Below are 17,092 nucleotides of genomic sequence, written 5' to 3' on the forward strand. Positions count from 1 at the left end.
TTTTTTACATATATAAAAGTATTCCAGGTTGTGAATATCGTCATGAGAAATCCAAAGCAGACCACAGAGAAATCTGCTACTCTTCGTTCACACATCTTCTCTCTCTCCATCCCGGTGCATCTGCAGGTATGTATATAGTTCTTCTTCTTCTTCTTCTGCTTCTTGTCAAATTGCAACCATATGGAGCATTATCGCCACCTACTGCAGAATTATAGAATCCTTATATTATATTATATTATATTATATTATAAATCCAGTGTCTTTAATGAAAATAAAAATATGGTTCCAAATACTATTCCAAGGATTATTTGTAAAAAACAGTTTGTTGATCCATGCGTTTGATCGGGGTCTGCTACTGTTTGTTAGCTTTCAGGTTACAAATGTAAAGATCCAATCAGATCTCACTTCACAGGGGTTGGAGGGAGACAGAGAGCGTAACCGAGCCTAAGACATAATGACGTAAGGGGGGGGGGGGCTCCGAACCTGACTCACCTGCAGCAGGTGTGGATCAGCTGACAGAGGGGGACATCTGGGGCCTCACGTACCAAAGCCTTGCGTAGAATTCATACTGAATCTTGGCGTACGCACGAAGCTGGAAAGATGCGTACATACCAAAAAAAAAAAATCCACATGTATGAAACCGTGCTCGCGCAGGATTCCACACATATTTTTGCACAGAATTATTTTTCTTGGACTTTATTCATGTTTCTCTTGATTGAAATGTGTCAAAAATATTTACACTAGTATTTTGTTTATTTACATCCATGGTCTGTTTTCAATAGACTGTCACAGGGAATGAAGCACCGCGAGAGGATGAGGCTTTCCAAATCTTTTCCACGTTAGATGGAGTTAGTAAATGAACCACACAAACTATTTTTGTCTTTGTATAAAGTAAATCCTGCAGGTAGTTATGAGGTATAACTTTGTTACAGGCGAAGAATACTAAAAGATACCATGTATGAGCTGATGTAGTTTAGGTTGGGTTGTAGTCACATGCAAACAAGCACATTTTCAGAAACTATAATGTTACCTTTCAAATGAGGTTTCATAAATGCATTTTTGCTCACATTCTTCTGTTATAAGCTTATTACATTTACATATGCAAATGGGGGCAAATTAGGTTTAAAACAGGTGGGTTTTATTAAGTAAAGAAAGAGAATTTATTTGTGTTATCTGGGTCTCAATAAAAAGAAAAAGTCAGACACAGACATACAAGTGGATGCTCCACTGCTGCCATCTGATGGTGGTGTTGTGTTACAGCAATGCAGCACAAGGCCAGCCTAAGCTGTAAAGGAGCCATCCACCTATTATCATTGGAATATTCTCATATTGATATAAGAGGAAACACAAGAGAGGTCATGCACCCAGCAGGAAAAGTCTAGTAAAACGCAGGCATAAATTCACAAAACAACACTGGCAACAAAGCACATCCAAGGGTGTTGTCAGGACAGGCTGATGCTCCTGACTTAATATGCAAATCTCTGTGTGATTCTGTGTGAGCCAGTGGATGGCGAGACTCTCCACTTTCAAGACTGACAGGATCAATAGGTCACATGAGGTTACTTAAGAAAATATACTCCTGAAATTATATTCTCATTCTCAGTTATTAGAATTTTATCAGTTGTAAAATAAACAGCGTGTTTTCTTTTTATTTAGATATCAATTGCTATTGAGATACGTTATGGGAAAGGTAGGGTCAACATTTTTTGGAGCTTGAACCTCACTGGGAACTAAAGGTTACAATATCTCAGATTTATGCAGATTAAGCGTCAACTCTCATTAGTGTCAAATCACTAACCAGACAAACAGGAAGTGCGATAGGTTTCACTGGAGGTCGAGTAATTGTGATAAAATTTTATTAATTGGTCAAACTTATTTATACTTTTGAGTGTCCTAAAGTTTTCCATTTTTTATATCAGTTACAGTGTATATATATATATATATATATATATATATATATATCTTCATTATTGATGTTAGGATGAGCTCAAATACAAAGAATGTTTTTTTGCCCCAACCTGTTGTCTCACCCAAAGGTGTGGCTACATTCACCCAGATAAGTTGACACACAGTAAGTGGGGTGTGAAAGCTATTAATCTTTAATAATAACATTTTGACAAACTCCTTATAAATGCAAAGTCTGCTCACTTTTTTCCCCAGAGCTTTCAACTCACAGTCTTCATCAGGGGAAGGAGTTTCCTCAGTAATCTTAGAGATGCATTTTATTATAACGATGAAAATTAAATTGTCAGAAAAAAAAATGCTTTTAGCTTTGTAAAATCTGATATTTGTCCACAGCTGATTGTTTTCTCGTTTTATCTCTTTTACTTTATGCCTCAACATATGTTTGAAAATGTGTAATGGATTGCTTTTGTAACTGTTTTTGTTCACACCCTGTGTATACTATGTTAGTTTGTGATACTGTGACCTGCTCCAGGCGTTTTGACTTGTCATAGCAGGAAAACTAATTTTTATAATTACTCACTTCCAGAATTTCCCATGAAGCCGTGCCAGTAAACCGGCACAATAACTGCTACTAAAACCCTGACACAAACGCTTGGTTGTTTGTAGGAGACTCTAGCCGTGTGTTTGGGTGAGACTTTGGTGAGCCTGAATCCGTTTGATTCCTCTGCACCTGACAGAGGGATGATTTTGAAAGGTACTTTTTTAAAATTTAAAGTGAGACATCAGTGTCGAATCGTGTTATTTTTATGTAATTTCAGTAGTGTAGTCTGCTTTATTTTAGTGGGTATACTGTGGAACGCGCAGGGGGAAGTTTTATGACATTTGTTGAGTTGACTGTCAGATTTTTACAAAAACAAATAGCTGAAGTGCAAAGTTCTGTCACAAAACTATGTTGTTACGTATCCTTGAGCCTTTTTAAGTGGTTATACAGAAAGATTTCTACAGCGTATACCTGCATGTCACGTCGACTACACCCCCGGTGTAATTTGTCTTCAATGACTGATTACTACCCCACCGATGCAAATCTATTAGTTTACCACCAACACGTTCTATAAGTATGGTCTTACGTACGGAAAAATACACAAATACTGTACATTCATATATAGTAATAAGTAATAAGTTATATGAAATATTCCGTATCAGTGATTATGGGCAGCTTCGGGAACTTTCCATTTTCGTTTGAGATGTATTCACTGAAGGAGGAAGAAAATACAGAGTAAGATAAAATAATTAGTTAAAAGAGAGTTAAAAAAAACACAAGACGTTGTTTCTGGTTGTTCCTCAATGAAGCTTTGGGGAGGACGGACTGCTCCCTATGTGACAGTGACTTTGTGGAAGGTCCTGGAAACGGCGTTGGGGCTGTTGCTGTGTGAGAACTTAGCCATCAGCAGTTTAGTTCCAGGTGAGGAGGCCATGATGGACACCTGCTTCTCTATCTTCTCGCCTGGCTTTAGAAGATGCAGGCTGAGAAAGAGAGAAAGAGGGGAGAAACTTTTATCTTTTCAGTTTTCAACTCTCACAAAGACACACACATACACACACTATGTCTCCAGAGCAGCCCTGAAACAGTCCGTAGATTAATGGTTTTGCACAAAAGTAGGTAATAATATTTGACAATGAATAAAAGAGGCAATTGACAAGAGATTTGCTGTCCCACAGCACACAGTGATTGTAATGTAAATGTGTGTGTGTTTGTGTGTGTGTGTGTGTGGGTGGCGAGCGCTTAAGTGATGAGTGATTAATAACACCAATTATACAACCAATCCTGTGCCAGCTACAGTGCTCCCAGAACTCACTCTCTGCCCCTTCTCAAGCCAAAGAAGCAAATGCCAGCCCAGCTTTATTGCTCCAGTATTTAGCATGAGGATTTATCACCTCTTAACTTCTCCTGAATCTCTTCTCTTATTAGCTAGCTTATTCCTCTCGAGGGTGAAATTTTTGTGTCTGGGCCAATAAAAAGCCACCATGGCTCCAGAGGACTGCAATAAGAGTGGATTAGGACCAGAACCAGAACCAGGAAAAGTTGGAGGTTTTCACACTTTCATTGACAAAGTTTGTCCAGTTAAAGCCATAGAAGAGCTGGTGGAAGAGAAGAAGGAGAGGAAGTGGAAGAGGAGGATTAAGTCTTAACCACAAACAAGGAAACAAAATATAAATAAATAAAATTCAGTGTCATTTAGTGCTGAACAGATGACATCGTGTGGCAGATTAGCAGAGGCAAAACACATAAGCTACCTGAGCCTAAGACTGGTCAACAGGGACAAGAAAATGTTTTACATGAAAACTCTTTGTTTTCCTTTTCTTATTACATTCTGAACTACTACATGTGCCACTATGTGTAACTAGGGCACAACCTGCTTTGAATATATAGAAATTTTGAAGTAGAAATAAGCAGATAAAAAGAGGAGGAGATCGTTGCATGAGTATAAAGGTAAATTTAACCCCAGAGTGTGATGGTGCTTTGTTCTCCCCATCAGATGTTACACAAAAACATTGTCTTTCAGCTGTTGCAAAATCTTACCTGACCGCATTCCCAAACCACATTCCTCAGACACTCAAACTACACATCAATGTTTTCTTCAGCGCTCAAACATAAATGAAAGATATACGTCACTGGAATGTGACCACGGGGCAAACTCACTCAGTGACTGAACAGACTCACCTGGCCTCATGTTTGCCTTTCAACAAGCCAGATCCCTCCACAGTCAGAACAGCTCCACGCAGAGCTTTGGTGAACTTGTTGGTGAAGGACACCTGGACTGTGTGCTCACTCCTCATCTGGATGCTGTCCCTTCCCTCGATCTGCAGAACAGCAGGTTACATGATCAGATAACGGACGATAAAATCATCTACTCACTCGATATTGAGCTCTGGTGCTCAAAACTTTAGTCCACGTTGTGCTGAGTGGCCATTAAATAGGATTAGTCATGTCCTGCTTTGGGTCTTAAGGTCATTTTTTCCTTGTTTCATATTTTTTATTATTTCCTTTTTTTCTGTTACTCACATATCCTCTAGTTTCCTGCCTTTGCGTATTTCCCGCCGCTGTGATCGTCTGCCCCGCCCTTATTAGTTTCACCTGTGTGTCACCGTCTTCCCAATCCTAGTCCACTTTGTGCTCTGCTTCCTCTGCACCAGTTCGTCTTTGTCCTATGCATCGGGCAATTCAGGCTTATTTCCTAGTGTTTGTTTTCCTTATGATTCTTGCACAATTTAGTTTCATGCTCTACTGGCTGTCTGCCCGTGTACAGAACCACTTTCAGCATGTAAAGACTGATCACTGAGCTCTGCCCTTGTTTCTGATTTGTGCTGTTGAGTCCTCATTTGTGTTTTTTTTACGATTGTTTCAGAATTTCATCAAAAATCACATCGGACATCGGCAACTAATCAAAGTAAAAAATGCGTTCATGCTTCCAGCAGATAAAAACATATAGCTGTGGAACACAACAGTATTTTTAGAATGGCGGTTGCTCTGACAACAAAACATTGTCTTGTGGTGTTCAACAAGGCAGAAGCTTGGGTCCACTTTTATTTCAAATCTTTGAACCACACATAAAAAATTCTGATGTAGTTATGTATACAGACGACTCAGCTGTGTTCTGTGTTTCAACAACATTAGTAAACAGAGAATCAGCATGTTGAGTTGCATACCATTACTAAGTGGGCGAGAATGAACAAATGAACAAACACTGAACTAAAAACTAAATGCATTGTTTTTGGTGGGAACTGAGATGCGCAAATTATTTGCACATGTGGCACATGTGCAGGCTAAATCAGAGGTCAGAAGGCTCCTAATAAAAACCCACATATTTGACATTTTTTAACACTGATATCAATGAAATATGCAGCAAAACTATGATAGACAAGGTTATTGCAAAATACTTATGATTAAGAATGCTAACTGTGTTAGTTACCTCATTCGATCTAAGGGAATGTTTGATATCCTCCGCATATGTTGCAATGGAGTCACTTTCATTTTAAGCTGAAGTAGTGATTGCACTACCAACATATGTGACCATGCAACATGTGACCATTTTTATTTACCATCTATCTCAAGTCTGTATTCAGCAAAGGGAGCAGAATTTGTATTTTTTTTTGCTCAAAAGAAAACTTTCAGCACAAAACCAACATACTGACAGTTGAATCTCATTATGATACAATTAGTCAGTGTGATAAGTAATTAGATTTAGGTCACAGGTGGCACAGATGCACAGGGGGGTGGGATGTTTCTCTGATATGTTTTCTGTCTTTGCTCTTCATTAAACTCATAACAGTGACAAGCATGAAGGAGATCAAAGCGAAGAAAATGAAAAATATAAAGAGAAGAAGACAACGCAACATAATTAATTCATAATACTCTGTGAGCTGAAGAGAAGGGAGGAGGCTGGGTGCTGTTGTACCTCTATGTTTATCTCTGGCGAGGTTAGGTTGAACTCCTGTGAATCCAAGACTCTTTCTTCAGTCCCCACGTCCTCCATCACCACTGAGAGATTCACAATGTCGTCACCTGCCACGGCCGACTCATACTCAGAGGGAGGGATGGTGTGCTGGAGTTTCAGGACTGCAGAGAAAGTAAAGGATATGGTAAAATGAAGGTGAGAGGATATAAAAAAAAAAAAAAAAAAAAAAGCTAATCAATCAGAAGGTGTTTGTATACGGAGAGTTACAGGCCTCCTTACCGTCATGCGGGTTTAGGTGCACCTCCTTCTGTGTTTTCCAGAAGCTCTCCTGTGCGTGACTGTTGTACTCTTTAATCTGAGCGTTGAGGTATTCCATCAGGACCCTGGGGTTGCTTGTCTGGTTTGTGACCGTCACGCTCACGCGAATGCTCTCACCCATGATTGGCTCCCCATCTAATTTTAGGGACACCTCCAAACTAGATGACGAGTCTGAATCTGGGAGATGTGCACATCGTTTGCATTTGTAATACTTTAAAGACATACTAGTGTTATTGGTGAAACTTTTAGTCCTAGAACACACGGTTTTTGTGTTTTGCTCAAATACTGTAGACAAATATATGTGGAAACCCCAGTCACAGGTGCATAAAATTAATAATATATCCACATCTTCAGTAGAATGGGTCCCACTCATCAAATGTCAATGAACAGTTTCTTTAAAGGAGCTGTTTGTAAGTTTTTGGGGGCAGGTGGTGGTGATTGTCGCTTGACAATAGCTTCATCCATCGTTGCATTTACAAGACAAGAGGTTATAAGTGTTCAGGGCAGATTGGAGGCTACACTGAGTCACAATCAGGAAGTGACAAGATGGGCCAAGGTTAGCTGGTTAGCATGCTAACTTCAGAGTTGACATTGGCGTTACTTTCCACGTCTGGAGACAGCTCTTGTGAGTAAAGGAATGAAGTTCGATGTCGAACTTGCAACATTTCTTCTAGACTGGTGAGTAAACAGCTGTTACTGCTAACGTTAGCTGTGCAGCAATAGCAGAACTTACAAATAGCTCCTTTAATGCAACAAATGCACAACCGTAAAGTAGGGGGCCATACCTGTTGCATAAAATGAGAAATAAAAAAGTAATTAAAAAGTGACAGGTTTGTATCTTCAATAGCTGATCAAGGTGATCAATGTTTATTTTTCTGTGACAGAAAAGGTGATCAATGTTTATTTTTCTGTGACAGAACAAAAATCATGGACACTGACATGCAGAATTCATGGAGTGCACCTGTGAGCTTTTTTAACTGTTTTGTATCAAACAGTAATACAAGTTTAACCAAGACAATTAGCAGGTCATGAAACAATAACTATAGCGTTCGGGCCAGTGTCACTGTAAAATATTTCAAATATTGCTTTTCTGAAGCACATTTAACCTCTGACCTCCCGGTGCAGACAACTGCAAGATACAAGCCCATACAGTATACTCAACAAGGGCAACTGTCTGGCTGGCATGTTCATTAATCAAGCTAAAAAGCCTTAAGATGTCAGGGTGAAACAAAACACATTAAACAAAAAGAACATATCAAACAATGCAAATGTTATTACAGATGGGCCATTTGTGCAAATTACCTGCTCCTAATAATCATTGCAAGCTGCATGCATTCAGACTAAAAGGAAAATGTTTCATATACTAGAAAGCTGTCATTATAAACAGCATGCTTTGGAGGGATGAATAAAATATTTTGAATTTGGATTAGGCTGAAAACTAAATGCACAAGCCACAATGAAAAGCTTTGCCTTTGATAGAAAACAAAATGTTGAATGAATGGATGAGGGAGTCATCACACTAGTATTACTACTTCTAATATTGATATTAGAGCAGTGATACATAAATACACATATATACATATATTTGATTTTTTGACAGTATGAGCAGTATTAAAGCTTACCTCCTTCGTTGGTGGGCATCGGACATGAACGGCTCATCATCATCATCATGTTTCCTGTAAAAGAAAGTGAGATTTTGAAATTATGAAAAAGCAAGAGCATCAAAATCTAAACGGCGAAATGCTTGAGAGTTCATCAAGAGGCATAGCTAGACCACATGTTGTAAGACACATAAAATGACGTCGGTCATGCAGTTTCATTGCTCCGTTCTTGTCTCAGAATTATACAGAAACTGGGGTGACGATGGCCAAATGATTAGGAGCGTGTACCACGTGGACTCAAATGCCCTGATCAGCAAGTTCCCGGTTTGACTCCCAGCTTCCCCTACCTCCTCCCTGCATTTCCTGTCTGTCTCTACTGTCTGTCTCTACTGTCTCTATCAAAAACAAGCATAAAAAATTATTCAGAAACTGTGGAGTGTTGCATTTAGTGTGTCTCAGTGATGGACAGAATCTAATCTATATTTGCATTGGAATGTCACCACATTAACTTTTGTTTTTGTCTTCCCAGTGAAGCCAAAGCAGTAATACATATATACACATATACATATATTAGATTTTTTGACAGTATGAGTAGTATTAAAGCTTACCTCCTCCTTCGTTGGTGGGCATCGGACATGAACGGCTCATCATCATCATCATGTTTCCTGTAAAAGAAAGTGAGATTTTGAAATTATGAAAAAGCAAGAGCATCAAAATCTAAACGGCGAAATGCTTGAGAGTTCATCAAGAGGCATAGCTAGACCACATGTTGTAAGACACATAAAATGACATCGGTCATGCAGTTTCATTGCTCCGTTCTTGTCTCAGAATTATACAGAAACTGGGGTGATGATGGCCGAATGATTAGGAGCGTGTACCACGTGGACTCAAATGCCCTGATCAGCAAGTTCCCGGTTTGACTCCCAGCTTCCCCTACCTCCTCCCTGAAATTCCTGTCTGTCTTTACTGTCTCTATCAAAAACAAGCATAAAAAATTATTCAGAAACTGTGGAGTGTTGCATTTAGTGTGTCTCAGTGATGGACAGAATCTAATCTATATTTGCATTGGAATGTCACCACATTAACTTTTGTTTTTGTCTTCCCAGTGAAGCCAAAGCAATGATACATATATACACATATACATATATTAGATTTTTTGACAGTATGAGTAGTATTAAAGCTTACCTCCTCCATCGTTGGTGGGCATCGGACATGAAGGGTTCATCATCATCATGTTTCCTGTAAAAGAAAGTGAGATTTTGAAATTATGAAAAAGCAAGAGCATCAAAATCTAAACGGCGAAATGCTTGAGAGTTCATCAAGAGGCATAGCTAGACCACATGTTGTAAGACACATAAAATGACGTCGGTCATGCAGTTTCATTACTCCGTTCTTGTCTCAGAACTATACAGAAACTGGGGTGATGATGGCCGAATGATTATGAGCGTGTACCACGTGGGCTCAAATGCCCTGATCAGCAAGTTCCCGGTTTGACCCCAGCTTCCCCTACTTTCTGAGTGTTGCATTTAGTGTGTCTCAGTGATGGACAGAATTTAATCTATATTTGCATCGGAATGTCACCACATTAACTTTTGTTTTTGTCTTCCCAGTTATGCAACGTTTCTCCTTCTGTTATCCTCCAACTGCACGTTAAGTTCACTCAGTTTTAAGGTATCATGTGTTTCATTGTCGAAAGGAGGGTGGAGATGCTTTATTACCTTCAGAGTAACTTGATTGGAACTTCCCTGAAAAAAAGAACAGAAAATGTGAAGAAAAACTCTGTCACATGTGTGGAAAACAAAGACAAAACATACCCTACTTCAACTGTCTCTTCATATTGCACTTTCATTAATCGATTATAGAAGACAAACAACATTGATACCGCCTCAAAAACACAGGACCTTCTCTTACCCTTCTTGCTCTTATAAGTTTGTGTCAGATTCTCTGGGCTGTCCGAGCCGATGCTCTTGGTGTAGATCAGCTGCCCCACCACCTCCTTGTTCACCTTCCGCGACACCACCGCTCCACTGCGCACAATCAACCGCTCGACGTCGGCGTCAACTGAGGCGCATATGAACGGCGTGTCAAATGCGTTGCCAAGGACGCGGTGCTGGACCGCAGCTACTGAGCAAGGGCCGCAGCGGTATGTCCCTGCAGAGAAACATGTTTAACATTCAACAATCAGTCGCCTTATCCTGTTCTTTCCAATCGATGTTTATGTCCAAATATTTAACTGTTATTGTAATCCAAATAAATAACATTAACATTAGTTGAGGCCCTGTTGGGGGCAGGGAACCCACCTGCACTCTTCTCCTGGGGGGTCGGGTCCACTACCTGCCAGCCGTCAAACTCTTCACTGAGGTCTGGTCTTCTCATCCAGCACTCCACCCATACATGGAAGTTCCTGCAGGACATACAGTGTACACACACACGTACACACACACACACACACACACACACACACACACACACACACACACGTTAATATAAAACATTCATTAAGTTCATGTTAAAACAATCAAAAGAAAAGTCTATTACTATAAACTGTCAGATCAAACTGATAACTAAGGAATTAAAATACCAACTGTTATCTTTAGGGTTTGAAAGCAAGTGACACCAACCAAATGCTGTCCCTTGACATGTTGAGCTTCTCCCCTGTGCTCGAGTAATACTCCTCAATTTTCCCGTTGCTGTTACAGTCATGGGCTGCATTAAAAACTGTCACCACCCTGGAGGGAATGCCCAGCACTCTCATCACTGGAAAAGAAAGAAAACCTCACTTATATTATCAAATTAAGGCCTGAAGTATTAACCCTGCTTAATAAAAATATAAAAGACATCAAATGAAGTATCCAAAAGAACAAAATACAAAAAAAAACAAACCAAAGAAAACACTTCCCTCCAAGTTCTATTGGTATCTGTTGGTTTACTACTTTTCATTTTCTTATTTTATGTTTATTTATTTGTCATTTTTTGGTAAAATATATGATTTCTTAATATTCACATTTAGTATAAACAAGATCAGCATGTATCCCCTCAGTTGGGAGACTGTATCCTACACTTCCCATAATGCAGTTTGATAGTAACATCTCATTTGCTCCTCTCTGCGTGGTAAGCAGTCTTATTTTTCAAACTCTTCTCCACACACAGGTTTTATGTTAATCTGTGGTTTCCCCGCCCATGCTGAAATAACCGCGATGACGTCGTCATCAGCCGTCATCATCAGCCGCAAACCACCTTGCCACGACTTGAGCCTTCACCTCCAGTCGGACTCTGCCATTCTCAGCTTCATTCGCTGTGCTCCTTATAATAGAGTCTACAATTAAACTCTATGACTTGAGCTCTAGTGGATGGATGAGCATCATTCTTAGAAAAAAAATACTCCTTCATTTGACCTGCAAAATCTCCCACAGGTGTTCAGTCAGTCTGGGATTTTGTTGCCGTGAAGACCATAGCATATGATGCACCTCATTTTTATACTTCAACCATTCTCTTGCCCTGTAGCAGATCACCTGCATTCGTTATGTTTAACTTGCAATTTATGTTGTTAGTTAAGGTCTTATGTTTCGCTTTGCTAATTTGCTCTCTGAAAGGACGAGAGACTAATAACTGGAATAAAACCAATAAATTATATGCAATAAAGTAAATGCAAGTATCACAACAGTATAAAAAAAGCTGTATATTATTAGCTTAGCTTATCAGGAATATTGGAAGCAACTGAGACCTTTGAGGCCATGTAGGGTGACGACTCTGTGATAGAGATACGTTCAGTAAAACTTAAATGTTACCCAGTGATTTTGGCAGAAATACACTCGTGTGTCCCGGTTATTCAAAGTACCTGTGCAGAGGACAGACGCAAAGACCCAGCATTGTCCATAGCGCACCGGGCTAAAGTTGGATGAGACCCAGCGCTGAAGGATGTCAGCACTGCCGCTCCACTCTGTCGGCCTAACGCCATCTTCGCAGCTGCCCTGCCACTTCCCCTGCAGAATGCCCAGGTCATCCTGACAGTTCACCTTTGACAGGAGGAGACACATTACTGACCTTTCTTTCCGTCTTCACTGTGAAACTGCAGAGAAAACTATTCTTCAATAAACTCTATTCATGTTATTGATAATATTTGTCACAAATCTGGCATGAGAGGGAATGCATGTGCATACATATACAGTTTTTGTGAGTGCTGTCACTCACCATAGCACAGACCACCCTGCTAATGTAGACAGGGTCCCCTCGATGGGTGTAGTCGCCGAATTTGTCATGGAAGTGCTGCGGGCTGACCTGCAGGAGCTTCAGACATGCCTCTAGGACCCCAGGCTCATACTGCACATGTGGAAAACAAATGCAATCTTGCAAATAATGCTGTGATTATACAAGATCCGTTCACGATAGCTACACGATTGTCACATACCTGACCAAATGACCAGGGACGCTGACAGATGTTTAGATTGGTGCCCATGAAGATCACCCCATAATCGCTCTTGATGTACTCTTGTATGTGGTCATTGTCTGACATGTACACTGGATCATCTGAAAAGCAATGGCAGTGACATATGGATGACTTCTATGACCGGTTAATAGGAAAACTGTAGTCATAACAAGAAGGAGTTTGACTTCATGGACCCACGTATCAGCCAAGGGTTGCAGAGCAGCACAAACACTCCCACTGCGTAGCTCCTCCTGTACTGTGCGGTCTCTATGTGGAGCAGGAGGTCGTATACACCCACCGGGGACAAAACAGGGGAGCATAAGTGGATGGTGACCGACTCAGAATGCATGTTGCCTGGGTTGATTTTGGCGGTCCAATCCCGGGTGGAAAGCTGTTCATCAGAAAAATGGACTGGGGCCTTCCAAGCTATATTGTCTGTGCGGTGAAAGAGAATTGAATGAGCAGGACTATGTAACTTTGAATGAACAGACCATTTTGGCATCTGGAATTGACTCAGTAATATCAATAATACAGTGATGCATATTAATAACAGTAAAATAATAATAATAATAATAATAATAATAATAGTATTGTTAAGCAAAGAAACACAAGTTTTAGTTCAGTTTTATCTGTGTTTCTGGTTGGAGAGTGACGTCTCAAACGATTTAACTTAAAATGTGAGCAGATGGATTCGATACCTAGCCGAACCTCCAGCACCAGGCTCTCGGTGTAAGGATGCCACTGGTTGTCAAACATCAGGGTGAATTTGAACGGTTTCCCACGTCGCACCACCAGGTGCTTTTCGCTGAGCCCCTGCGTCTCATGGTAAAGGTGGTTATCATGAGCCTCAAGGTTGACTAACTTTAGTTGGCAAAGGTCGTAGCCAATGCCTGGAAGAACAGATGATGTATTATGAAATCCACACTGATCTCGAGACTGTAGGAAAAACATTATAGAGGCATGGAGCCGTGGAGTTAAAGTAAAAGATGTGCATGGGGGAAGAAGGGGAGAGAGGAGTTCTGGAGCACAGTGTTAATAGAACATACAAAACAATACATTTAGTTCAGGAAAATAATGAAATAAGTAAGTGTTGTCAGCTCTGAGTTTTTTCTGCCTCTCTGTCACATAACTTTAAAATACCATCTTCACATTCTGCTTTACAACTATGTTGTTTACATTCCCAGCTTTAAAGCCTGTCTTTGTGCATTCTTTATCTTTACTTACTAAAATACATGAGTAATAATAGTAAAACAAAAACACACAGAGATTTTTCAATGGAATATTCTGTCTATCTACTTAAAGGTTCATCAAAGTTTGCTAGAAAGTTTCTTGTCAGGCCAGAAATGAGATAGCCGAATATTAAATGAAAAGTTTATGTTAAATTACATCAAAACTCTCAAACAAATGTCAATGTAACTTTAAAGTAACTCAGAAACATACACGCGTCCTTCTCTGGAGAAAAGAAAAAGCTTGAGGTTAAGCACGATTTCCAGAACGAACTCACCACAGTTCTGTGTTTGCTGCATGCAGTCCATGGTGTGACAGCAGGAGCTGCAAGTGACAGAGGGAATAAAAAGCATGCTCCGCCCTCCCACTGATTAGCATCTCACTCTTTCCCCAAGTCACTGTGATTTGATTCACCAGGAAGTGACTGGACAGGTGAAAGTCCTGTTCACTGTTATCAATCAATCCAGTGCATCAGTCCTGTAAAAACACTTACAGCTGCTTGTTTTGTTAGATTGCATTATTTATTAATGTGTAAAGAATACAACATCAGAAACTTTTTAATATAATGTAGTGCAAAAAAAAGGGAAAAAAAAGGATTTATTTATACAAACAAAGTGCCAGAATAAACCTGAGGTATGTGGGAGCCCATTTAGGGGTTTAGGGGGTTTGTTTTCCTGTTAGTAATAAAGTTTTACATTCAAACTTGTACAATTAGTGGTTGTTTGCAAAATTATATAATCATGATGATTTTAATCTTTCAACTTGTCATATTACTGTAAATAAGACTACTGACTGGTATATGCCCTGCTTCCCCAACACCTGACGCGGACCTTGTTGACCCGGGCGATGTCCGAGGTCTGTTTGCATATATGTACAAATATTACATTTAAATCTATATTAATTATTTATTTTATTCATTAAAAAAAAGGGCATTTCTGCATGTACTGTCTATCCATGGGATCTGTCTTTTCTGGAACTGATTCAAGTTCAAATTTGCATAGAACCAGCATGTAATATGAAACAAGGACACACCCATCATTGAGTAATTGAAGAACACCGTAAACTCACCTCTGCAGATTCTTCTGAAAACTGTCACACACTTAGATCATTATTAATTACGACATATACCGTTGAGTGTGTGTCAATTATAATTATCGTTTATATACAGCAGTCAAACAGCCACGCACACCTTTCTCTAGAAAAGTGTTGGTTCATTGGAAGAGTGACAACTAAGATCGACTCGCACACAGACACAACCCCCCACGCTGCGTTATCTGTCCTCGTTGACACTGACGATCACAATGACATTCTTGTGCCACCTTCCACACGCTGTCGTCTACAGCTGCGAGACAAACCCCATTAACAATCAATTTAACGATTATTAAAACAAACACACACATATATATATATATATATATATATATATATATATATATATATGTATGTGTTTTAATAATCGTATATATAAAACATGCAACACTGGTGGTCTCACAAATTAAAATGAAAGCTACTTTTTTTTTTAGCTGGTTAAAAAAGCTTTTTAAACCAATTCTGCCACAGAATTAATCATGAGAAGCATGCAGGTAAATATGACTGGGATTTCTCACTTCAGGGGGAGCAATCTGAAAAAAAAAGAGAAAATGATGTAAAACAAGAAGAGAGACACAAAATGACCACAAATAGACAGTCTGTGGGTCTTGTTCCTACATCAGAGGGGCTTTTACATGTCTGCACCCAGCCGCTGTTCATAACCCGTCCATTTCAGAGCTGCAAACAGCAGGGATTTAAGTTTTATTTATTACACGTAATTAACAAAACAAGACCACAAACACGGAGATCATTATAATTTATGATGACATGGAGAGTTGGACACGAATTGTCATTATAATTATGACCTTTATCTTATTACCAACGAAGCTGAGGGTCACACACCCAGTTCACACCCTTCTCTGAAGAAGTGAAGTTGCCTGAGGGAACGACAACTTGGATCGACCCACATTACTTCACTTTCCACGCATCAATCTACATTAAAAACAAAAAGAAAGAAAGTTGTGGGCCTCATCATTTAATGTTTTGGTTTTCGTGTGGATTCATAAAACGAGATGAGACATATTCATTAGAGACGCTTGTGCGCAAGATGTCAAACTTTTTTTTTATTTTAACACCCGAAGTTTAACTGACCCAATGCAAACTCAACAGAACGAGATTCAAAATCATTAGGATTTAATAAAGCAAAACAACCTCGGTGATAAAAAATACAGCTGACTGGAATATCACAAACTCCTGTGCAATGTAAAATCAATTCAATACAACAGCCCTGTAATAAACACTACCTCTGAGTAAGGTCATATTTTACCTTTACCTTACTTACCTTTACCTCATATGATGGTTTCTCGGCTCGTTTCCTGTCCTCTCTGTGCTGTGGTGGGTGAAGGGCTCCCTCTAGCTGCATAGGTGAGACAGTTTTTTCTTTATGGCAGTAAAAATCTCAGTCAATCATTTTGATAATTGTAAGATAATGTGTATTCCCTCAAATATAATTTTGGTTGGAAAATGAATCAAACGACTCTACGACCGTAGAGAAACACAAAGAAAACGACAACAAAGACGTAAAAACAACCACAAAGAGACACAAAACCACCACGAACAGACGGTGTGCGGGTCTCGCTCCTCCATCAGAGGTGTGTGGAGGTGCTTTTACATGTCGGCACCCAGCAGCTGTCCAGCTGTCCATGCCTGTAAGATATTTGGAGTTACAATTTGTTTATTAAACTGAATTAAAAACTACAAAACTGTCTGTTACTGCGAAGAACCAGGTCTTTAAATGTGAGTTTAAACAGTTTTACTCATTAATTAATTGCAAATGGTTAAATGGTACGACGGTGGGAGTATTAGAGCCACATTGAGGAGGAAGAAAATGAAATTATGAGAATAAAGTCGTAACTTTGAGAATAAAATCATGATATTGCAGAAAAAGTGGTAATTTTAGGTTATATGTTGGTTCAGAGGGGAAATATCAGCTTTAAAATGAGGAACATGGAGCATCCTGTGAAGTTCTTTTTCTTTCTCAATGTCGCCCTAATACTCCGTCGTAAAATGGTATAATATACGTTTGATGTTTTATCCTCTTTCATATAACAGAACGACATGCTAATGAG

The 17,092-nt window shown here is 39.5% G+C and overlaps 1 protein-coding gene across 2 annotated transcripts; it reads right to left on the reverse strand.

Moving 5' to 3' along the window:
- Positions 1 to 1,116: 1,116 nt before the first annotated feature.
- LOC111655262 (protein-glutamine gamma-glutamyltransferase 5-like) lies at positions 1,117 to 14,248 on the reverse strand. 2 transcript variants are annotated; one of them, XM_087174079.1, is made up of 17 exons: positions 14,212 to 14,248; positions 13,406 to 13,597; positions 12,906 to 13,142; positions 12,690 to 12,808; positions 12,473 to 12,601; positions 12,120 to 12,297; positions 10,903 to 11,038; positions 10,582 to 10,685; positions 10,193 to 10,432; positions 10,000 to 10,026; positions 9,467 to 9,520; positions 8,926 to 8,946; positions 8,303 to 8,338; positions 6,642 to 6,857; positions 6,363 to 6,523; positions 4,628 to 4,767; positions 1,117 to 3,429 (listed from the first exon to the last, which is right to left on the reverse strand). In XM_087174079.1, the coding sequence occupies exons 1-17, from the start codon at positions 14,240 to 14,242 to the stop codon at positions 3,279 to 3,281; spliced, it is 2,172 nt and encodes a 723-aa protein (XP_087030205.1). In that variant the 5' UTR covers positions 14,243 to 14,248; the 3' UTR covers positions 1,117 to 3,278. The 2 variants fall into 2 exon arrangements, with proteins under 2 accessions (XP_087030205.1, XP_023262359.1); XM_023406591.2 differs by having other exon boundaries at positions 8,303 to 8,356; positions 8,890 to 8,946.
- Between the last annotated feature and the right edge of the window lie 2,844 nt (positions 14,249 to 17,092).

Source organism: Seriola lalandi, unplaced genomic scaffold (genome assembly GCF_002814215.2).
Source record: "Seriola lalandi dorsalis isolate HSWRI2012SDOR001 ecotype SW California unplaced genomic scaffold, Sedor1 jcf7180002054312, whole genome shotgun sequence".
NCBI lineage: Eukaryota > Metazoa > Chordata > Actinopteri > Carangiformes > Carangidae > Seriola > Seriola lalandi.